The 24,526-nt window shown below is 39.3% G+C and overlaps 2 protein-coding genes across 3 annotated transcripts in view; both read right to left on the bottom strand.

Annotated features, from left to right (window-relative positions):
• Positions 1-236: 236 nt before the first annotated feature.
• LOC116600197 (membrane-spanning 4-domains subfamily A member 3-like) lies at positions 237-11,047 on the bottom strand. Of its 2 annotated transcripts, none has more exons than XM_032360318.1 (7): positions 10,835-11,047; positions 7,902-8,073; positions 7,122-7,256; positions 4,148-4,207; positions 2,671-2,829; positions 1,375-1,476; positions 237-765 (listed from the first exon to the last, which is right to left on the bottom strand). In XM_032360318.1, the coding sequence occupies exons 2-7, from the start codon at positions 8,055-8,057 to the stop codon at positions 736-738; spliced, it is 642 nt and encodes a 213-aa protein (XP_032216209.1). In that variant the 5' UTR covers positions 8,058-8,073; positions 10,835-11,047; the 3' UTR covers positions 237-735. The 2 variants fall into 2 exon arrangements, with proteins under 2 accessions (XP_032216209.1, XP_032216210.1); XM_032360319.1 differs by having other exon boundaries at positions 4,148-4,204.
• Positions 11,048-18,745: 7,698 nt separating this feature from the next.
• OOSP2 (oocyte secreted protein 2) overlaps positions 18,746-24,526 on the bottom strand; it is a 93,751-nt gene continuing 87,970 nt past the window's right edge. Inside the window, exons 2-3 of the mRNA XM_032356813.1 lie at positions 20,577-20,680; positions 18,746-18,972 (exon numbers count right to left, since the gene is read on the bottom strand). Of these exons, the coding sequence (XP_032212704.1) occupies positions 18,834-18,972; positions 20,577-20,680 (243 nt within the window). The 3' untranslated portion in view covers positions 18,746-18,833. The remainder of the gene's footprint in view (positions 18,973-20,576; positions 20,681-24,526) is intronic.

The raw sequence follows: 24,526 nt of genomic DNA, 5'->3' as shown, positions 1-24,526 counted from the left end.
TATCAAAATTTAAAGCCAAATCTGTGAGATTCCAAAGGCTTATTTTTTACGTCTCTGTTTTGCAGTTTCTCACCATCCTTTGAAGAACAAATGTTGATACTGCTCTCAAAGTCCCTGGTCTCCACCATCCTTTATGTATCAGGGTATATTGGATTCTCAGCAGCTGACTGAAGCAAAATCTCTGAGGCTTGACCCTCCCCACCTCAAATGTAGTAAAAATGTATCTTGAAGATAATGATGGATTTTTATTTGAGTTTTTACAATGCATATGTCAGCTAAAGTCAGGAAGTGCTTTTCTGCAATGAAAAAAAATATATGACTCATTTTCTTTTTTAGTGGGAGGTTGGGAGTTGGGTTTAGAGAAAACACATAAAACAGGAATTTTTCTATTTGACTTCTTTAAAACTTATTAGGCAGTGGAATAGGTAGGTAAGAAGAAAGACACTGATTTTGCGAACAACTTTGGAGCGGTGATCACAGACATTACAAAACCAAGAATGTCTAAAGAAGTATATTTTTCCTTCCATACCCAAACATACTAATGGGGTTTATAATTGGAACAGAAGAAAATTGAGTCAAATATTCAAGTTTCTCCTGATTGGTGCCCTAAGAGAGCAGGATCGCGTTTTGCAGGCTCCCATCCTCCCGAGTTCTTGGATGAAGCTCTGACTCACTGGAGATTTAAGCTTGAATTTCCTTGCTCTCAGACTTATTTTCATCAGGAGGCATTCCTGCTTATACAGAATTGGAAGGAGTGGAAATCACCTGGAAAATAAAAATATCAATGTCCAAGAATAGGATCATCATCTCCCTCTCCTTCCAACCCTTCCTTAATCATCATGATCATCACCAATAACATGTGATTGCTGATCATTACTGTGCTGAAGGTTTTATGTACATGATCCTTGCAACAAACATTAGAGGAGCATGAAAATGTTTTCATCTTATACTTGAGTTACTTAAAATCTGTAAAGAACTTATAATTTTTTCCTGGCTATACAACAAAAAACTGATAAGTTACGAGTAAATAATTGAACTTAATTATATCTGAATAAAAATGTACTAAATGTTATTATAATATTTATTATCTTGCACCAATTGTATTATTATTGATATTTTAATTTATTGATTATTATACTAATTATATGACTATAACATGATACTATGATTTTATACATGTATTGAATATTATATGAAATACACTGTTTCCTCATTTTTCCAGCCTTGATTCCATCCCACATATTCACACCATCTCTAACTCCAGGAACCCCACAAAACATTACTGCATAATTGTGTCTTTCCAATTCTGGGACTCAGTGAGAACCTCAAACCCTAGCAGTCCATGTGAATTATTAGTTATGGAAACAAACCCACCTCAGTCGAATTACGTGAGCTTTCTACGCACCACATGGCTGAGACAGAGATGCTTATGCACAATTCCAGCAAAGTAAGAATCAGCATTACGGACATCAGGCCCTAGGGGATACGATGTCTCATATCAAACCCAGCACAAACATTCAGAGGGAAAAAAGTGTCATCAGGAAACCAAATATAACGTCTCCTGCCCTTAGAACAAAGTGAACCACAGATTAGGTTTAAGACACAGACATACACGAACACTCTACAAGAGACAATTTACCAACCTAAAAACATGGGAATACTTTCCCTAGAGAGAGATACATTGCATTTATCAACGCACGTGAGGTAGTCACGGGTAAAGAAACTGTGGAGGCGAAATGCTGATACTCTCATTAACATCTACTAATTTGAATCATAGCAAAGTAGGCAGACAAGTAAATAGACAAAAATGACCCCTCCAACATTTCATTAATGGAATTTCATTAGTGGTTTTATGCATTCACACCATCGCTAGCAACTAAACACTAAAATCACTAGACTAGCAATTCCTCTGTTATCACTGAGGCACCTTGAAGACACAAATATAAAATTGCTCCAGAAGGAAAATACTATGAAATCCACAGGAATAAAAAATCAGACCAATATAAATATAAACTTATATAATTAAAAATACAACTTGGGAAAATTGATGCACAAACTTCATGCCAGCACATAGGAGTTAGTCAGTAAAAATAGATCATAAAATAGGTCATCATGGAGAAAATAGGTAAATTTGAAAGAAAATCTTGATTCTAATTGGATCTCAAAAGGAGAATTTCTAACACAAACAATGAAGTCATTTGAAAAGGTTTTTAAGGAACTTCCCTCTAAAAGGAAGACAACTGCCAAAATTCAGAAGTCAGTCTTGATTTGAAAATCCCAAACTACAGAGAACACTGCAAAACTCCCAAGTCAGTTTATTAAGATGTGAAATAATTTTTTTTTTCAATTTAACTCCTCTGGAGAGTGTAATAGTAGTAGTAATCAATATTAATAGTATAACAAAATGTGCATGGTCTCAACAGTTCATCAAATATTAACTTGTTTAATTCTTACACCAACTCTGCAAGAATGATACTATTATCATCCTCTTTTGAAAGATGAGCAAATTGGAGCACAGAAAGATTGTCTAATTTGACCTTCATTACAGAGCTAATACATGGCCAAGCCCAGATTCAAATCAAAGTTCCATGATACCTGATACATTATTCTTCTGTACATTTTGAGTTGTTTGAAATATTTTATAATTAAACATAATTTTGGAAAACATACGTTTGAAAAGATGCCGACGTAAATGCATAAGTCCTGTGACTGTGAAGCCTCACAGTTCTTGAAAGACTGCTTATTAACTGCTAAATTTATTGAGAGAAAAACAAACCCAACTAGAGCCACAGTAGCGCTGGCAATATTCATTCCAAAAGTGTTTTGCACCTAAAAAAAGAATAGGAATTTTCATTTAATATAGGAAGCACATCCTTCCTTCCTTTGGTGGTGGTTCATTTAAATAAATATCAATTTAAGGTTCTTTACACACCCAGAATCATCTTAGATGCTGGGCACACATCACAGAACAAAGGTCCATACCCTCATGGAGCTTACATTCTAGCAGCAAAGACAAAGAAAACAATTAAGCATACAAATTGGTAAACTACGTAGTATTTTTGAAGGGGAATAAGTATTAGGGCTAATGGAGTGGAGAGAGGAGGACCTGGACATCCAGAGAGAAGCGGAAGTGGGGGTGTTAATAGGAATGCTGCCTAGGAAGATGCAGTGAGGAGCCCGATACAGGATTGGATCCTGGAACTCCAGGATCATGACCCAAGCCAAAGGCAGTTGCTTAACCAACGAAGCCACCCAGGTGCTTAGAAGTCTTCAGTAATCTTAAGGAGAATAGTTATGGAGATGGGGTAGAGAAGAAAATAAAGCCTTTTGGAATGAGTTTAACTGAAACTGTATATATTTTTTCTAATTAGAGCAGTTACTGGATGCTTATAGGCTGATTAAAAAGATCTAGCAGAAAGACATTTGGAGTGGTGCACTTGGATGGGAAAAAAAAAAAAAAAAGAATGGAATCTAGTATTCAAGGAGGGATACCGGCTTTAGAGAAAATAGTGGAGAGGTCACCTGCTATAAGAGGTTAGAATGAAAAGAGAAATGGTACAGATCTGGTCCACAAAGTGAATATTAGAGTGGGGGTCTGAACGTTCTCTCCAGTGGCTTGCATTTCTCAGAATAGGAAGCAAGGTCATAACAGAGAATAAAGGTGAGAGAAAAGGGATTGGGGTTCGAGGTGACCATCCAGGGAGGGGCAGAGAATGAGCTAGAGAAGCTGTGTAGCTGGGCAGATGATTTAGAGAGAACACATAACAGGGGCATAGTAAGTGCTTCATGAATCACTGAAGGAATAGAACTTTTTGCTTTCTTTCGGTGGTGGAATCAGTGGTAGAAAGTGTATGCTCTAAGTAATTAGAATTCATCAAGTTTCACAACACACAAAAGTCAAGAAGCCTTTTTCTGAGCTTCAGATTCATCAACTATTAAAGGGAACCATCCCAATAATCACTCGAATCTCTATGACTTTCTGATAATTTACCATCTGGGTGCCTTAAGATAAGAGAATTAATTTTCTTGTGCATTACATGAGACTCAGTATCTCAGTTGGATTCACCAACCTCTACTCTCCTGCTATTAATAGATAATTTATTTCAAGTCCTATGATCATAGGAAGACAAGAAGAACTGCCACTTACCAGCGCTCTTGTGGGTTTTCTCCCAGTTACAACAGATAAGGATCCTGAAACAATGAACTGCTTGAACACAGGAAACAAAGCAGATTAGAGAACACTAAATCTCAACTATTTTTTCTTAGTACTCTTTGGATTAGTAGCTATTTGGCAATGGTTGTACAAAGATTCTTTTTTAAGTTAACATTCTACCACATGAATTATACTTGATGTCATTCATCATTTTATAGCAATGAAATTTTAAATTCATTAAAATTTTGAGCAAATCTATATTATCATCATGTTATATGTCTGGCTTTTTATAGGTTACATGAGTGTGCATACTTTAAAAATATAATAAATACATATATTTAATGTAACATAATTTATATTTAATGTAGATAACATTTATTTATATGCACATTCATATGTAACATTATTCTTGTGTTCTTACCCAGGCTTCAGATAAGGGTTTGATTCATTGGATTAGATGTTCTTTTTTTATTTTTTTAAAGATTTTATTTATTTATTTGACAGAGAAAGAGATCACAAGTAAGCAGAGAGGCAGGCAGAGGGAGGAGGAAGCAGGCTCCCCGCTGAGCAGAGAGCCCGATGCAGGGCTCAATTCCCAACCCTGGGATCATGACCTAAGCCAAAGACAGAGGCCTTAAACCACTGAGCCACCCAGGTGCCCCTGGATTAGATTTTCTTAAAGAACTTCTGCAAATCTGTCTATATTGAAATGTCCACTAATTTTTTAAATGATTATTTTTGATAAGCTATTGTTTTCATGACTCTAATTTGATAAATTGAATTCTCTACAAGTTCATGGTTTTCTTTTTTTTTTTTTTCAAAGATTTTTTTATTTATTTTGACAGACAGAAATCACAGGGAGGCAGAGAGGCAGAGAGAGAGGAAAGGAAGCAGGCTCCCTGCCGAGCAGAGAGCCCGATGCAGGGCTCGATCCCTGGACCCTGGGATCATGACCTGAGCCGAAGGCAGAGGCCTTAACCCACTGAGCCACCCAGGTGCCCCAAGTTCATGGTTTTCTTAAAACTTCATTCTGTTTTATGTCTCATATATCTTACAACCTTTTATCAAACCAATCCTAGGGTTTGAAGGCAAACGTCAAAATCATGGAGAGCTAAAGCTTGCTACATAAATTCAATTCTTGAATTCTGACTGAACATGAAGGAACGGGTTTTGAATTCCACTTCAAATAACAAAGTGGTTATCACAAGAAACTCCAGGCTCATTAGACCCTCATGGTCAAGAGCATATGCTCTGTGTCTTGATGCCATCTTAACTTTTCTCATTCTGTTTCCTAAGGCAAACTGTCACACCCCTCTTTGCCTGCGTTTCTTTTTCTGTAAGATAGAGATGTTAATAGCTCCATGTCACTGATCTTATAGTTATATGGGGATAAAATGAAATAACACATGGTAAGATACTAGATATGGGCCCAGCAAACATGAAGCACCTATTAAAAACAGCTAAGGTTTTTATATATTTTTTCCACTTAATTTCCTAGTGACCCAGTGAGAAGGTCCTTATATTATTTCTACTATCCTAGGAAGCTGGAGGGCAAGAGCTAAAATATCTTTTTCCAAAGGCACATGGTTTAATAAGGATTAGTAAGAGGAAGATCGGTAAACAGAAGGAATCACACATCAGTGTGTGTAGATAGCAGGGTCTGTATACAGAAGAAAGGGGAGGGAGACAAGGATATAGAAAGGCCAGATAAGAAACGCTTTGTTCCAAGTCACGGATCTTAGACTTTTGCTCCACTGGTGATACAGAGCCAGAGAAAAGTTTCTGGCAATGGGAATCCAACAATCAGATTTGAATCTTAGTCTTGAGGATGCCTTAAAAGAGTGAGTTCTAGTTCCCTGACCACTTTTTTTCAACAAACTGACCTCAGCTTTCTGAGAAAAGAATATTCATTTCCAGTTGAATAATTGAGACTCTCTATTATTCTCTTTTCTATAATATGGAAATTTCCCATTTAGATAGGATTTATGATGCAGAAAAAATGTGTACTCCTGATTTTCTGGAAAAAAAATCCAGATTCTAGCTAGGTCATCTAAATGATTATATTAACTACTTAAACATTTCAGAAATGTTAAATCCAAATTACATGTGTTAGACTATATCCAGAAACTGAATATACTCTTTTGTCAGAACATGAGATCTGATTTGGATCAAGAAATTTTTGACCAGATGATGAGCAATTTTGTTTTACAGGACATCTGAAGGTCAATGATTTTGGGGAAGAAAAAAAAAAAAAAAGGTATGAATAAATCAGAGCTCAAAATTTGCTATACATTTTTTCTTCTTCATTTGCCAATTACACGTTCCATTTACCTTTTTCAGCTAACCCTTCCCATCTTTGATATGCCATGGTAGCACCTTTGTTTGAGACCAAACACATATAAATTCCCGAAGTTCTAATACCAGAATCTACAAACAAAACAAACCCTACCTAATTAACAAATACTTCCTACTAATCACCTTTTAAAAAAAAATAAACCATCAGGTAGGTGATGGTCAAATAACAAAGCTAAATAAATAAATTTTAAGATCACTTAGGACCAAAGCCCATTTTATTGATTACATTTTTACCTAGATAGGGGAAATCAATCTTCTGATTTCAAGACTGTGATCAGCAGGCAAATCTCTTATGTCTCAAACCAGGACTCTCTTGGCTACACAAGACAATTCACCAATACTCAGTTTCCATTTGATTTTCTTAGTATCCATAATACCTGGGTTTAATACATGAATACATTAACTTCATGTTTGGGACTTAAGTTGTACTCAGAAAATATGATTTCTCTTGGTCAGAAAGGCACTTTGTTTTTAAAACATGTGTAAAGATTACAAATCAAACCCATAGCAGGCAATCTTCAAATCACCTAAGAACGACACTATAATAATCCAACACATTTCTAGCAGTGGTATCTATGCAGTGATCTCTGGTCAGGGGAATAGGAATACTCACAAATATAGGGCCCCACAGTGGATAAGCTGTGTAGAAGATAAAGAAAAACACACTGAAGAAATGGAATATGTTTCTTAAGGAACCTAGAAAAACACCTAGAACCAGAATAATTGCTCCACTCAGGATCTGGACGGCCTGTAAGAAGAAGGGGGGAAAGGCATAATGGTCATATAGTAATGTACACGGAGAAGAGACCATTTTAATATCCTTCAGAAAGCAGGTATCATTGCTTGAAATGATTATAAAGTCAACTAATTTAACTGGGCTAGGGCTTAGGCTCAGAGGTTTTCATCCCATGCTATCGCCACCGATCCCAGGGGCAGCCCTTCATCTCCACCTCTCCCCCTGCTCCTGTTTATTCTCACAAACCCCTTCCACAAAGTGGTAGAAGAGTACAGGCAACATGGCTGACCTCATAGATAAGGTCAATCATCTTCCTAGCATACTTTAGGGCCATAATATGATGGGGAAGGCACCCAGACATTAAACAATGGTTCATTAAGCCTTCCTCAACACAATTTTTAAATTTAAGATATGGAGTATGAGTTCATAAGAACTCAGCCTCCTGATGTGCTGCTCAGACTGGAGTCCATTCTCCAATGTTGATAGGATGTTTCCTACTCTCCAAGTCTAAAGTCGATCCTGGTCTTTTCTTTAAAAAGTACACTATTGACTCAGTGTTGAATAACTTAGATTCCCCCTGATGGGAATAAACAAGATTTCCCATATGATAGGTATTTTCTTCCATCTTAAACCTTTTTTAAACTAAGGTTGACATACCCCAAAGGCTTGTAGTTTCTCCTTCAGATGATTTTGCAATTCACCAATGGGCTGGTAGACAGAGTTATTTATCACCTCTGGTTCTGCTTGGCTTGCTGGAGGACTACCTGTTGAGGCTATCCTAGGTTCTTCATTACCAACTTCTTGGGAGGCCATCTGGGGTTATTGATGGCTGTCACAAAAAAGAAGTCCAAAGGATTGACGTTTTCCCCTTTACTGTTAGCTAAAAATTTTTGAGCACAACAGATATGTTTGATTCAAAATGACTTCAAAATGGTGCAACAATTTCCATTGTTGAGTTTCATTTTGTCTTGGGGTAGTAATCATTAGACTATTGTAGTAAGTCTGGGTGTCTCATTTAACCTTGAAACAGTGAAGAGTCATTCCCTTCTCTTTTTTATTATACAGGTATACATTATTACATAGGCCCCTCTCTCTGCAAATCTATCCTAGACAACTAGACAGATGGCTTCACTGAGCGGTGAACCCTTAGGTAAGGAAGATGCCTTTGGTCATATTCCTATAATAACAATAGGTATAATTTATTGAGTGCTTACTGCTACATGCCAAATGTGGTCTAGTTCCTGCGAATGTCTGAACATATTTAATGCTCCTGACAGTCTATGTTGGAATATTATTCCCACTTTAAGATGAGAAAATGGAGGCATAGAGAGGTTAAACCACATACCCAAACTTACACCTTTCATAAATGAATTCAGCTCTACTAGAGACATTCTACTTTAAGGTCCAACATTTTTAAAAAATCATTATGCTACATACTACTATAGGGGAAAATAGCCTTCTGGGCAGCCATATAGCTGTGGATAGTTTACTCACCATGGAAGAGCCAAGTCGAAGTCTGAATTTGGCCATTTACTAGTTGAATGATCTAGGAATGGGAACCTCAGTGTTCACATATGTTAATGGAAATAATTTTAATTTCATATTAACTTTACAAGGGGCAACTTTGATAAGGTATGAAGTCCCTAACCTAACAAACAGTTGCTAAATGTTGACTTTAACTTACACTCTGCCTTGTGTCAAAAGGACTTAAAGTATCATATATAAATATCACCAAACAACCACCACAATCATTGCAACTAAAAAATACATTATCACTAAAATATACACAGTATGTTCAATCTTGGACAGTATAACTTCATAGTATAAAAACTGATAGGGGCGCCTGGGTGGCTCAGTGGGTTAAAGCCTCTGCCTTCAGCTCAGGTTATGATCTCAGAGTCCTGGGATCGAGTCCTGCATCGGGCTCTCTGCTCAGAGAGGAGTCTGTTTTTCCCTCTCCCCTCTGCCTGCCACTCTCCCTGCTTGTTCTGTCTTTCTCTTTTTCAAAAAATAAATAAAATCTTTAAAAAATAATAAAATAAAATTTCTCCATTGGGAAAAGTGTGTGTGTGTGTGTGTACATATTTAAAGATTTTATTTTTTTAAGTGATCTCTACACCCAATGTAGGGCTCGAACTCACAACCCAAAGATCAAGAGTCACATGCTCCACTGACTGAGCCAACCAGATACCCTGGGAAATATGCATATATTTTAGATAAGACATCTACTGCTTTAAAATGTATGTAATGTGGGGAGCAGCGCTCCTTCATGATCAGAAGCTGCTTGCCTGTTATTCCAGCTTCATGCCTCCCCCTCCCTATCTCATAGCTCCATCCAGCCATGGTTTCTTTCTTTTAATTCCCCAAGCATCAAGCTCTCAAAAGTCTCAAACCCTCCTTCTCAGTATTATTCCTCCCGTCTTGAACACGTTGTCCCTCAGGCTCCACCTAGATAATGTCTGGTCTTTTTCCAGACTGACCCCTTGCCCACATCCACACTTTTCATGCAGGAAGCCCTTTTCAGTCCTGCCCAAGTCTGGAGGAAGCTCCCTGTTATTAAGAATGTCTTCTGCTTCCCTTTTTATACCACTTACCCTTCTAAGCCTCCAGTGACTGGAAGCTCAGCTTTATCTGCTGTCTTCCCAACATAAGAAGTCAGTGCCTATGTCCTTGTCTGTTACACACTGGACACTCAGGGAATACATGCTTAACTAATAAATAAATTTTTGGTCCAGCTCAATGGAGCCATGCTGTACTGAAAATCTGTTTTCAAGGATTGGAACCTCTCCTACAGAGAAACTCCAGAGAACTTCTAGAGGGGAGAAATCGAGTCTAACCACATCATTTAATTTGATTTTTTTTGAATAACTATAATTACCAGGGAGAATTTTCAGCCTTTAGGCAAAATAAATTATGTTCAATTATTTGCTCAATTTAGCTTTATTTTTTTTTTAGTGAGAGAAGTGTAGATTTTCTGAGAACCCCAGTTAAGTTCACCCATCTGGCTTTTACTCTGTGTCAGGCATTGTTCTAAGTGTTTTACTCATTCAACCCATTTATCCCTCACATGTCCACATGAATAAGTACTACTCTTGTGATCCTTTCCATTTTACAGGCAGGAAAGTTATGTCACTTCCCAAAAAACACATAGCCAACAACTGAGGAGATAGGAATCAGAACCTGGTGACCCAGCTCTAGGATGTCATTATGATCCCTCCGAGCTTATGCAGAAACCCACTCACTAAACCCCAGGCTTCAGGTGTGTCCAGACCATCCCATTCCCAGAGCTGGCAGCCAAACTTGGAGGCAGCCCCTTGGATGGAATACATCTTAGGGGTGTGTGTGTGCATGCCTATGTTTGTGCGTGCACATGGCTATGCATGTCCAGGCCCGTGTCTTCCCAAAGAAATAACTATATAATTATATCTAACATTTTGGCACCAGAGAAGCCATGCTCTTCGCTGAAATTCCAAATCTCTACAAAGCAACCATACAGAAAACTCTGCAGACATCCTCATCCCACTGGGGGGCACCCCGAGCAGATAATTAAAAAGGAGGCTTTCTCTGCAGAGGAAATCTATAGGGTTTACCTTGGAGGCTTCAGGCCTTGGAAGATGTCTTGCCTCTGAAGCCAAGTAGGGGACACTCGATAATGATGGCTAGAGTGTCTTTTCTGGAAAACTGCAGCCTCTTCTGACTCTGACTTAACGTGCCTTTGCCTTGTACAACAGCGTATAGGAGTCAGTGAAAACGTGTTGGCTGGAGAGCTTGCTAAGACCACTCTGAGTTCACTGTGCTTCCTGAAGGCTTACCATTGATTAGGAAACTGGCAGCAGGAGTAACTGTCTTCTGGCTTTGAGACATTGCCCAATGCATTGTTGGAACAAGAAATACAAGCAGGACATACAGGGAGATGGCTGGGAAGGCACTGGGGATGGGCACCGAAGAATTATGTCGAAGAACAAAGAACAAAGTCAGTAAGAGCAGTGTCTAGATGAGGGAGAGTGGTCCCATGCCTCACATTCAGGTCTTACAGGCTTCGAAAGGCTAGTTAAGTTGCCAGCATTATAGGTACAAAAAGTATACAAACTGTAGTTTAAATACATTGAATGATTGCCATGGAGGAGACATCACTCTACATGTTCTACATGCATTGACCCACCTCCTCCTACATGACATGTAGAACATGTAGAGTGGGTCAACGCTAACTCCAGACCAAGGAACAACTGTTAGGCCAATTTCATAGAAAAGAAGACTATCGCAGGGAAATGTTAACCAGCTTTCCTAACATCAGCCCATACCTGGCCAGGCTGTGTGCAAACTTCAGGCTCTGGGTACCGTGAGGTCAGAGCAGTGCCTGTTACCCCCAGTGCAATTTTAATAACACCTCTCTTCATTTTCAGAGGTGTCCCAGCTTAGAAGATGAATTATTGTGAAAATTAATAAAAAGAAACCTTGTTTAAAAGGGTGTTTGGAAAGGGGCACCTGGGTGGCTCCATTGGTCAAGCACCTGCCTTCAGCTCAGGTCATGATCTCAGGGTCCTGAGATGGAGACCCAATTCAGGCTCCCCACTCAGTGGGAATCCTGCTTCTCCCTGTCTCTCTTCTTTTTATCCCTGCTTGTGCTCACTCTCTCATGCTCTCTCCCTCAAACAAACAAACAAACAAACAAATCTTTAAAATAAAATGGTGTTGGGAGGTCAAAGCAGGGAGCTCTCACACCCTATCACTTCTCGAGGATTGCAGACCCCACAAGAAGAGATGTACCTTCTCAAGCTACTTTACCTACTTTACTACCCAGTGCGAGGAAGAAAGGTGCTTCCCTAACAGCGGCCCAGCCACAACTCAGCCAATGAGGAGGTCCTATACTTGGAACTCCCTCTTTAGTCCAATGGACTTTGCGTTTATGGCAGCTTTCCCCAGCTCCCCACAGCTTCCTCTGTAAAAGAGCGGTCCTCCCTCTGTTGGTCTGCCTTGGCGGTGGTTTGTTGTAGCTTGCTTTTCTCAAGTGGTAATTCTCTACTATTCCCAAATAAACCCCTTTCTGCTGGTCAAATGACTGGCAGTTTCATTTTCAAGGTTAACATGACATAATCATCCTCAATAGATAAGTGTCCTTAAGTAGGTGGTGGAACAATCAGAGCAAGAGACAGTAAGGAAATAAGTAACGTGAAGATTCGCACTGCCATCTTTAGGACAGTCACAGGGCAGGACTGGTGAGGAAAGGCTGGAAAGGGAAGCTTGTGAGGAAGAGGAGAATGTTCCTAACAAATTGGGTGAGGTTCAAGTTCTAGAAACTGGAAGAGAAGTGGGAACTTGGTCACAGAAAAGAGAAAAAGGGATGGATACGATGACCCAAGGAGAGCTCTGGTAGACTGTGAACTTGGGCACTGGATATCAAGTGAGCAAAGGTCCCGCAGCCAGTAACAATATGCAGGAGCTCTGCGACCGCGGCTGGCACCTGAGCCTGGGACAGATGCTGGGGAGCGAGGGAAGACAGAGAAATTCTAACCGTAAATCATGAGGAAATAGCTAACAGGATGGCAACAAAAATATATTCCTCCTGTTTCACTTTAGCCAGAGCCATTGCAAATGGAATACTGGAGAGGAAGCAGGAATAGGAGGGGGAGGAGAGAGGAGGGGGGAGGGGGGAGAGGAGGTAGACGGGGGAAAAGGAGGTGGAGACGGGTGGGAAGGGGAGGAGGAGGAGGAAGAGGACAAAGAAGAGAAGGAGGAGGAAGAGGAGGAGGAAGAAGAAGGGAAGGACAAGAAAGTGTCTTCAGAGAAGGAGAGGAAGAAATGAGTAAATGAAAAAAAAAGTAGTTCCTTTTAACGTACTTGTTTTAAATGTAGAACTGTAGGGGGGTGGAAAGAGCTCTGAAAGGAAGTTACTTCAAGTCTAAGACTTCATTTATCTCATTTGTAAATATAAGAGCTAGTGCCCACCTTAGAGAACAGTGCCTGTAAAAAGCAAATGACAGAATGCATCTAGACATCTTAGCAACTAAGGTCTTTACATGCATTCAAAATAAATGAATAAAAAATGGGAAGCCTCTTCAATTATTTAGGGAGAGAATGATTATGGAAACTGCTCTCAAAAGACTCACAGAAATGTCCTCCACGGGTGTGTCACATCCCCTGATTCCAGTGGCTGTGGAGTGTCAATGCCCCTGTGGCACGCCCCCACTGTCACGGATCTGCTGGCTCACTGGGCACAGGACCAGACTGGGGCTCAACTTCTCCTACTCACACCAGGTCTCCTCATCCAGCCTCTTCGAGTCCTGGACCAGGTGTTCATGCAACACCATGGTGATGGTGCCAGCTTCTGCAGGTCCTCCACATGGTCAAGGTTGGAGACAATGAGAGAAAGAGGCAAGTTCCAGTATGTTCCCAGCCCTGCTGACCTTCAGCAGCACTGGGCTTACCATCAGATGCAAAGACAATAACCTTCCATGCATTTCTACTCCAGTTCCCAAAATGTATTGTTCTTTATGACAAATATGTTATCAATATCATGCATATTGGTTCTGTTCCCCTGATTGAACCCTGTCATAAGGTCTGAGTGATATATCACTACTCTTTCGATTCTCATTTCGCTATTAGCTTTGGACTTTCTTTCCTATGAGCTGTCAGGAGAAGTATCTGATTAGAATAGCATAGAGTCTGTTTCTTCCAGAAATAGCTTTCAATCCTAAAATGCCTTTTCACTCTTCTCCAAAGGAGAAAAGCAGTAGACCCTGGAGAACTCTAATGTTTATATACGGTACAGAATCCTCTTAATTGTAGGTAGTTTAGGGTCACTCCTTGTTTATGGGGAAATTTTATAAATATCACTGTTTGTCATTCTGTTTCATTCAGTGTGATCTTGTGATATTTTGGCTCCTATTTTAAAAGAATAGGAAGAATACAGGCTCTATAATCAAAATGGGTTCTTTTTTCATGTGATCCCCTTGCTAGCACTATATCTTACTAAATTTATGTCCTGATTAGAAATAGAAGTGGGCGCCTATACGTATTCTAATTAGTCCCAAACATTGATTGAACATGTGTCTGCTGATGATACTAGTATGGTGGACCAAAGCCCTGTAGTCTCTCACTCATGGTTCCTACCCAGGCCTGGATAGGAAACTTCTGGTACTTTTTGCTCATGTAAGAGGTCCACCTTGAAGACCCAGGCTCTTGTTCAAGACAAGGCTCATAGCCGGCATGCCCACCCGCATCTCAGTGTCCCTACTGCCTGTGAAGACAGGGCTGGTTTCCAGTGCGTCTGGTTTCTGTTCACGGACTGAAGTTCGCTTGGATTTTTGCAACAGACCTTCTTTTCTTGGATAAAGCACTGGATAAAGCACTTCATCTTCTACCCACTGTATTTCTCAGGAGAAACTCTCTCTTATGTTACATGACTAGGGGTTCTTGCTCACATGGTCTTCTGCTAACCCCCTGGTCTGGGCAAAGGTAGCTCTTCCCTCTGGCTTAGGAGGCTCCTAAACCAGCATCTTCTCTTTAATGCCCCCTTCATTTGTATCTCCTAAGGTTCTCTCTCTATTCAACTGGCATGGAAATTAGACTTTCACTCTTTCTTGGAACCCGAAAAAAGCAATCTGCGCTCCTTCTGACGAGGCTGCTCCCTCTAGTGTCCAAATGGGGATACAACACTTGGGAAGCCGCAGACTTCACACTGGGCACCTGCCAGGGCTAAATCAGTGGGATCACTTTGATCCCTCCGTCAGCAGCACACGTTCTGTAAGTCTTCCCTGGACATTGTTCAAGCCAATCCTTTGGCCCTTGAACAAGTTCTTAAATTCATCTCCAGTGCTCTTTTTCTACAGTGAGAATGACCTAGAGTAGATACAGCCTTGGAGAGCACCTTCCTTCCTGACCTTCCCCACTAGCCTCTGCTGCTAGAACACTGCTTTGCTCTGGCTGGGTTGGGACTAAGGTTGCCAGACAAAATTCAGAAGCCCCAGTTAAATTTGGATTTCAGGAAAACAACAACTTAAAAAATATTTAAGTATGCCACATATGATATTTGATTATTTAAAGTCCCAAATATTGCATGAAATATAATTACAACAAAAATAATACTATGAGAAATCCAACTTTAACCGGGAATCTTGTATTTTGATCTGCCAAATCTCATCAACCTTACTTAGGGCACAAATTCCACTCTATTCCCTTGGATCATTTCCTGACCATTGCCAAACATGTTGTCAACTCTGGGCTACCACTCCGCCCCTCAGCCCACCAAGGTATTGGACTTCTGGTTTCTAAGTGGCCATGGGGCTCATCAGGAAAGAGTGACAGAGCTTGCAGCAAGCCGTAGGGAAAGTGCATCTACAGGGATCCTTCCCCGATGGACCTGCCCCAACTTACTGACCAAGTGAAACTTTCAAGCATTTCCAGTGGCTTCTTGATAAGTCATTCCCTGAAGGAGCCACCAAGTCACTCTTGCCTCCTTTTCAGAGTCAACCTACAGGTTTTTAGCAGGGAGTTTTGGGGCCTTTTAATAGGCTATTTGGGGGGGGGTTACTCACTACTAGTTGGGCTGTGGTTGAGCTACTCAAGTAGAACTTGCCTGGGTTCCTCAGCCCAAATGTCTTCAGATCCTTACCGCTTCCTGCCTCCACACTCCCCCCTCATGATTCCGTCTCCTTTCCATCTCTCCACCAAAATCGCTATTGGCTTCTCAATACTTTTCTTTTTAAGAGCATATATTTCATAGAACAACTTTCATTTTCTAATAGAACAATAAATTCCAGTTGAAAAGTCTAACTGATGTACTATTAAATGTATTTCCATGCCATTAGGTTCATATGGGATGAGCCATTGTGCCTTGTAATCAGGCTAGCATAATTTTTTTACGTCAGGCTCTCTGAAATATAATTTATAACAATCAGTTTCCTTTGTCAGGTGTATAGTCCTATACATTTAGGCAACATCCATTAAAGTGTAAACTCTACCATAAATCAAGCTAAAACAGCTGCACATCTAATTCTTAGCACGTCGAAGTTTTCTTCACATCTACAACTGACCTGGAACTCCATCGTGTCGCTGAAAACTACTTCTCAAGGAAAAGATTCCTACTATCACTGGCATCCTTCTGCACTTCCCAAGGAAAGCAGGAATGTATTTTCAAAAAGAAAACAGGTGTGGGCGCCTGGGTGGCTCAGTGGGTTAAGCCGCTGCCTTTGGCTCAGGTCATGATCTCAGAGTCCTGGGATCGAGTCCCGCATCGGGCTCTCTGCTCAGCGGAGAGCCTGCTTCCCTCTCTCTCTCTCTGCCTGCCTCTCCATCTACTTGTGATTTCTCTCTGTCAAATAAATAAATAAAAATCTTTAAAAAAAAAAAAAGAAAAGAAAACAGGTGGCATTTAAGCTTGTGAACTGATCAGTACCTTGTCTTTGATGAGTTGTGATTACATCCAAGTCCAGCTTCGCTTCCCTTAAAACTGAGAAACGAAGTATCTATCACTATATTGTCTTTGTAAATGTTCTGGATGAGTCCACCCTTCATCACTTACATAGAATGAAACAGAAGGAGCATATACACCAAAACTTACGAGGCTCTTCAGAGTCAAGGCAGGCTACCTGCTACAACTTAAAAGAGGAACATCTAACAACAGAGACACTCTTGTGATTTTCTTTCTAGTTTTGATTTCCAAAAAAGGACTGACGATTATTTAAGGGACACCTTCACCAAAATAATTCAGCATCTTTTCATGATAAACTGTCAACCAATTACAGAGAGATAGAACGCACCTTCACATAGTAAAACCTGCATAAAGCAAGCCCTTAGTGAACACCACACCTGAAGGTGAAAAGCTGAAAGCTTTTCCTCTAAGAGTAGGAGAAGATCACTACTTTTAAAAGCAGCTGGGAAATGATTTAACTTATTTTTTTTTCTTCTCTGTAAAATTGGTGTAATATTCACACATAACTTTGGGGTTATTAGAATCAAGTAAGTTGTCATTAGATGCTGGTAATATCACCTGACACATGTTAAGCCTTACAGAAGGGTTACCTCTTACTTTTATATTGACTGTAAAAGGTAGATGCTCATTGTGACAATATTTAAATTCTCTGATGAGTAAACAACTCCAAGCAGCATTTTATTGAAAATGATATAATAGCAACACTAAAAATTTAATGAAAATATTTTAATGAAAAATACCTTGGCAAAAATCAGACTCCAAGCTCATATGACACCCAAAATATATATATTTACAAAGCGATTGAATAACAAATGGAACAACTTCATTCTCCTAATTGATATAAGAAATATACCAAAAGTCAAGAGTGACTTTTTTGTATATTACACGGGAAGACTCCCTCTTTAGGGAAAAGATGTCCAAAGAAGGAGTCTTCCCATGCAATATACAAAAAAGTCACTTTTTTTTTAAAGATTTTATTTGTTTATTTGACAGAAAGATCATAAGCAGACAGAGAGGCAGGCAGAGAGAGAGGGGGAGAAGCAGGCTCCCCGTTGAGCAGAGAGCCCAATGCGGGGCTCGATCCCAGGACCCTGAGATCATGACCTGAGCCGAAGGCAGAGGCTTAATCCACTGAGCCACCCAGGTGCCCCAAAAGTCACTTTTTTCTATTTATCACCAGCTACATGATGAATATATCATGATGAATATATCATTTATATATATAAAGGATGAATATAAATTCATGATTATATTGATAGCATGTTGGGAAGATACTACCCTTGACTACCTCAATCCATTGATTATTTCAAGTGTGGAAAAATCACATCAGGGAAAGAACAGAAAACCGAACATCAAATTTCAGTTAAGAAAGTGGTTATTTAGGGGCACCTGGGTGGCTCAGTTATTAAGCATCTTTCTTTGGCTCAGGGCATAATCCCAGGGGGTCCTGGGATAGAACCTCACATCAGGCTCCCTGCTTAGCAGTGAGCCTGCTTCTCCCTCTCCCACTCCCCCTGCTTGTGTTCCTTCTCTCGCTGGGTCTCTCTCTGTCCAATAAATAAATACAAATCTTTTTTTTTAAGAGAGTGGCTATTTAAATTCTAGAATATGAATCTAATTTCCTTCTGCAACAATCAAATATGACATACACTGAATTATTTTTAGGAATCGATTGTACCAATTAATTAGGAAAGCCACACGAGTTAAAGTGTCTTCACACAAAAGCACTTTGTCCTGGGAGTTAGTACATTAAATTTTAAACTCTGCACCAAGTTAGTCTCTGGCATATTTAGATACCTATCTCCATTCTTTACTTTTACTAAAAAACATTTAGAACATATTTCTCAAAGGTTTATATCAACTAGATCAAATTATTGTCATTGGGGATATTTTGTTCTACTGTATAGAATAGAAAATAAAATTTAAATGGGTGGTATAAATTACCAGTAGTTAACATTAAATTAATAAGCTATACCCCGATGAAAAATATATATATATTTATATATATATTTTTTGTGTATATATATATATATATATATATATATATATATATATATATCTTCCTTGAATCAGGGATTTTTAGGGAGAAGATATCTAAAAAAAGATTTATACCAACTTTTTTTTAATACAAAAAGGTTTTTCCAACAAAATTCATGATGTCAGTTCCAATGTTCCATTCCTCCTTCCGGACTTAGTAAGCCTAGTTCTTCCGGTGTTGTCTCAAAGTCAGCAATAAAGGGACTGGGGTCCAATTTTATTTCATTTTCTGTAGAAACTGGTGTAAGCCACACTGATTTCCTAAAAAAAAAAAAAAAAAAAAAAAAAAAAAGGAGCAGATATTGTTGGCATACTTGGCACCTGTTCTCCCTGAGTCTATACTTGGGTCCAACTTATTAAGTTATTTTTACCCCTGTGGCCATTTTCAGTATAGTGATTTAAGGTTGTGGCACAGTGCCCAGACCCTCTGCATAACAGGTGATTTGAAATGCTTGCTTTAGTCAAGTACCAAAATGCCCAAGAAAATGGATTCAGACAAGTAGATCCTAAGAATAGTAAGTAAAAGCTGCCAGAGTTTAATCTGAACTAGTGTAGTAGTGGCACAGGGTGTCTGTGTGTGTGTGTGTGTGTATAGCAGTAAAAAAGTATGCTGTAACACCAGTAGGCTAACTGTCTATCTATTTTGGCCTAGTTTTCATTTTTCCCAAAGGAAGATGAGCTGCAAACAACCCAAAAATCACTGTTGAAGCAGAAATGCCGGTGTTATCATTAGTGATCAGGTAGCCTATAGAGAAGCAATAGCTCCAGAGCATTATTTCACAACATTTCATATTACTCTAAGCATTGGCTAATATATAGGAATGAAAATGTGTGTGTGTATGTGTATTTCTCTACAGAATCAAATGTTAGTGTCAGCTACTTCCCAGAGTGTCACTAAGCTCCTCAGCCTTACACGTGCCTTATGGAAATAAGTTAAAAGAGTATCAAGAGGATGTAACAATATGAGTGTATATAATGTCACTGAGTTGTACACTTGAAAATGGTTAAAATGATAAATTTCAGCTTACATATATTTTACAACAATAAAAAAATAAAATACCAGGGGTGCCTGGGTGGCTCAGTCTTTTGAGCGTCCGACTCTTGATTTTAGCTCAGGTCTTGATCTCAGGGTTGTGAGTTCAAGCCCTGAACTGGGCTCCACATTGGGCATGGAGCCTACTTAAAAAAATTCTCCCCTGCAAAAAATACTGCACATTTGCTCTGAGTTCTACCTTTTTTTTTTATGTCAACTATTTTCACATATTAAACAAGGATAAAATTTTTTCCAAGATTTGTAACTGATAACACTCAATGTAAATATTACAGTGACAAGATTTGTAACTTGTGACATTCAACGTAAATATTAAAGTGTTTCACCACACACCATTTTACTTGGACTCAAAGTTCATGTGGGGTCCCTTTGGGATTCAATGTCTCAGCTCCACAGAACTGCAAGCAAAATGCTTTTAATGATTAGGTTGATAAACCTTTCCTTTCATGTATTCCATGAGTTAGTATTAAAATGAAGAACTTATGTTCCCTTCTATTAACATGGAATTAAACCATGAGGTGTATTAAAGTATTAGGAAGGAGGAGACACTGAAAAATAGTATCAGGCTTGATTCTTCCATTTATTAAGGCGACTGAGTAATGAGTCTTCTTTGTGGTTCAGTTGTTGCAAAATAACCTCATTATACTAGAATGTATATGAAAAATAAAAGTATTAAGTATTTTTAGGGAGGCTATTTTCACATTTGGACGTATGGTTATGGGTGAATCAAGTCTAAAGTTCGTGCTTCTGCAGAAGTATCTTAAGTAAATGGGAAGCAGATACATCTCAAAGAAGACTGGTCTATTGGACTCACCTAGAGGCAGAACACTCCAAAGGGATCTTCTGAGGGTCACAATGTAGATTCCGAGGGTTAAAGTACATCTCAGTTTGGAAAAGGAGAGTATCCTCCGAAACAACCTAGGGGAGCAGAAAGGTTAAATAGAAGGTACTTCTAGTAACAGGGGAGGCATACACACATTTGAGTAAGAGGTAGAAAACATTTACAATCTCAAAGTTGGCTACCATCACAATGGTCTGACAACCCACGGGGACAGAAGAGAAGTATTATCTGTAAGAGCATATTTAAAGTGCCTGGGGGAAAAAAAATCTTAATAGAACATAGGAGCAAACCTAAACTGCCAATGAGAGCCATCTTTATGACTCATTAATGGAAAGATTTCCAACAGTTCTCTCAAAAAGGATTTGGAGGTCAAATAACAGAGTGGTTTAAAGTATAAGCTTTGAAGGGTAATCGTCCTGGTTTGGTGTCTATATTACCATTAACCACTTTGCACCCTGGAAACATTGTAAAAGCGCCTTCTAAAGCTTCATTCCATTCTCTCATTTCTAATAGAGCCAACACCTTATTTGTAGGTGACTATTACAGTTAGTCACTGGACAAAATATCTCTGTAGTATGAATATAACCTGTTCAAATAAGGGAATCTATGAAAAGATAATATTCCAGGATAATAATACAGTTGAAGATTTATGCCTAGAAGAATACGTAAGAGACTTTATCCCAGTGAAAATCTACTTGCTGTATAGACACACATCCTCAAAGCACAGGCAACTCAAATGACCCAATGAATAGGATATACCTTTCCAGGAACTCTGACCTTTCCCATTAGGAGCACCAAAAGGAATTTAAAATTGTCTGCTAAGCTTTAGTAAAATACAAGTAAAATAGGGACAACTTAAAATCGGTTTCCTAACCAATCTTGAATTGCATGTCCTCAGGTCCTATGCACACAGACGTCCCAATGTCTAGTGAATGATAAGTAAGGAACTGTGTTTTTGTCACCCATAAATTATGATAATTAGAAGCAAAATTTGCTCTTTAAAACAAAACAAGAAAGACAATAATTTTAGTGCCAGATATAAAGATCTAAAAAACTATTTAGAAGTTATTTTTATAAATAATCACGAGTCTCACCTTTATCCTGATCCCACAGTCATATACAGGGTATATAAAATCATATGCATATGTTTGTATCCGAGTCACAGGGCAACCTGATCCCAGATATAATTCATCAGCAAATATATACAGATTGCTGCTGTACCCACATGGGCTAACTGAAATCATCAACCAGTCCATAGAACAACTTACTTTCACTGCGGAAAGAATCATAAGAGAAAATATCAGATATGTATTTATCTCAGGGAAGAATTCGAAGATTATTCAGCTATGCCCTCTGTGATTAACTAAAAGGTATTTCTTTCTCTGACATAATCAAGGCTTAAAGAACAACATATAAAAGTTTTCACATCACCGTTAGTTTCCAAAATATCTGCATCATTATATCCTCAACTAATTAGACTTCAGTTATTTCACAGGGAAGGACATCGACCCATAAGAATAAGAAAATGACCATCTTCTAGCCCTCTGCCTCCTCTTAAAAAAATTAGATGCCAAAGAGGGTGGTCTACCTAGGGCTAAACATAGGGACAGAAGTAAAGTGCAATGCATTTGAGTAGAAGAGACATATTCCCAGGAATGCTTGTTGGAGAGGAAGAAGAAAAAGAGCGGGAGAGTACAACCCATGTCCGGAGAACCCAGAACCAGAGACAAACAGAGCCATAGAGGAAAGACTCTGAAGAGAGAAAGTCCACTGAAGAGAGAAAAATCAGTCCTTTAAGAATAATCACTATTTCTAATGGATTAATGTATCCTGTGGAAGTAAAAGTGTGCTGGATTCTGACCAAATATGCCAGATGGACATTAACCACAGTTTCTAACATGACACTGAGCAAGCCCTTCATGTGTCAGAGGGACTAATTGCCTAATATCTTCTTTCCTATAGGATTGGTGCTCACTTACATGTGCATTAAAAATTAATAATAAAAAGCCAGAATTCACAAAGAAAAGAGTAGCTAGAGGTTCAAACCTTGACTAGGAAAGCTCCTAAAAGAGTAATAGGAGACCTTGGAATGCATCCAGGATATTTTTAAACGCTTTTAAAATCTAAATCTTCCCAGCATGAAAAACATTCCTATGTCAGAAGCAAGAGATTCCAACATTATTTAAGCCTGTAAGATCTTGGTCTTTACAGATAAATCATCAGGAAAGTAAGAAAATTCAGGGAGATGTTTTGAGGGGAAAAAGTAGCATTGGAGAAGGCAGGTGATCTACATCAGTGATAGTAAGCTCCAAATGGCTCCATGTGTTTGAAATATTATCCTAGCGTTTGGATTATTATCCATGTGTTTGAAATATTATCCTATTATCCTAAGATCCTTCCCAAAGGAAGAAGAGAGTTCCAACAGTTGATTAAAGATGGATTTGATAGGTAAGTAGACATGGACATACAGGAAAGGGAGCCTCTGGCTTCATTTTTTTTTTTTTCATACTATATTAGGGTCATTTCAGTCTGACATCATGAGGTCATGTCTCAAGTGACTGAGAAATTATTTGAGGGAAAGCCTGAGGAGCACAGGTAGCTGCTACACAAATTGGGTGAAAAAGAATCTTCCTTGAACCCCAGGATCATGGATCACAACCAAGTATCGATGTTCTCCTACCCTGACCCCAGATGGCCCTGATGCCCTGCTCTCCCCAACCCCAGATGGTCCCAATGCCTTGAGTCCCCCTCTACAGATGGTCCCAGTGCTCTGCTCTGCCCCCTCCACTGCAGATGGCCTCAGTATATAGACTCCAGTCTTCTTTGCCCAAAAGCATTTCTCTTCTATCTAATTGTAAGGTCCCATCTCTTTGAGAGAAGCGTCCCTGCAAGGAAAGTGACCATAACCCTTCCAAGGAAGTGTTCTCCAGAGCTGGCCATTTACCACAGATACTCTCAGCGCAAGGCCAAGTCAAGGCAGCAAGGAGCGTCCAGACCCCTAAAGCCACAGAGAACTTCATCTGAGCAGACCCCCAGCCAGCACTTCTCAGGAAACAGGAAGAGGGGCCGGCCTTAAGTGAGTATGTGTGGCATCCCACTCTCAGCTGCCTTCATTTTTCTACTGATTTAGAGAGCCCCCTGGGGCACTCTCACAGTGTCAACCACCTGAAATCTACAATTCTCCAGACTCCCCAAACACTGAATCTCCAGGAAGCATATCAGGCAAAAAGTGCTGTTTGATGAGGGTGTCTGCCTGAGGCCTGCTGAGATGGCCTGGGAGGCTGGCATGGCCCACAACACTTCCAATAAATGCTAAATTGTAGGAACCTGTTTCTGCCAGGTGATTTTTTTTTTTTCAGGTGTCCTTCTAATAAGCAGAATAGCCTAAATCATATATATGTGAAATCAAAAGATATTTCTTTCTTTCTTTTCTCCAGGTTTGTCTGGAAGAAATCAGCAGCAGAGATACCCAAGTGACAAGTCCACATGCTGTTTTTTTGTCTTTCATTTTCTTTTTTTTTTTTTTTTTACTTTCTCCTGATGCTAACATTTCTATGATCTAAAATTCATAAGCTTTACATTTATCTTTTAAATCATTCCAGGGCTGCCTCGGTGGCTCAGTCGGTTAAGTATCTGCCTTCTACTCAGGTCACGATCTCAGGGTCCTGGGATGGAGGCTTGGGCTCCCTGCTCAGCATGGAGTCTGCTTCTCCCTCTGCCCTTCCTCCTGCTTATGTTTTTTCTCTCTATATATATCTCAAATAAATAAATGAAATCTTTTTAAAAAGTAGTTTTCAATGATTCCAATGCAAGCATCTAGCAGTGTTCCAGAAGGCATCAGAGTCCACTGGTGAAGAGCTTAACCTCTGCAATCATAGATCAGTTTCTCTACTCTGTTTACTCAAGTTTGGAAAAGTCAAACA

This window comes from Mustela erminea, chromosome 9 (genome assembly GCF_009829155.1).
Source record: "Mustela erminea isolate mMusErm1 chromosome 9, mMusErm1.Pri, whole genome shotgun sequence".
In the NCBI taxonomy this organism is placed as follows: domain Eukaryota; kingdom Metazoa; phylum Chordata; class Mammalia; order Carnivora; family Mustelidae; genus Mustela; species Mustela erminea.
The sequence above is the reverse complement of the archived record's forward strand: the minus strand, read 5'-3'. Positions and strand labels throughout refer to the sequence as shown.

Coding starts and splice junctions, on each gene's coding strand:
- LOC116600197 (XM_032360318.1), bottom strand. CDS start 8,057: ATGGCCTCCCAAGAAGTTGGTAATGAAGAACCTAGGATAGCCTCAACA. Junction 4,208..7,121: donor CACTGTGGGGCCCTATATTT/GTGAGTATTCCT, acceptor CCTGTGTTCAAG/CAGTTCATTGTTTCAGGATC. Junction 2,830..4,147: donor GAAAACCCACAAGAGCGCTG/GTAAGTGGCAGT, acceptor TTCTTTTTTTAG/GTGCAAAACACTTTTGGAAT.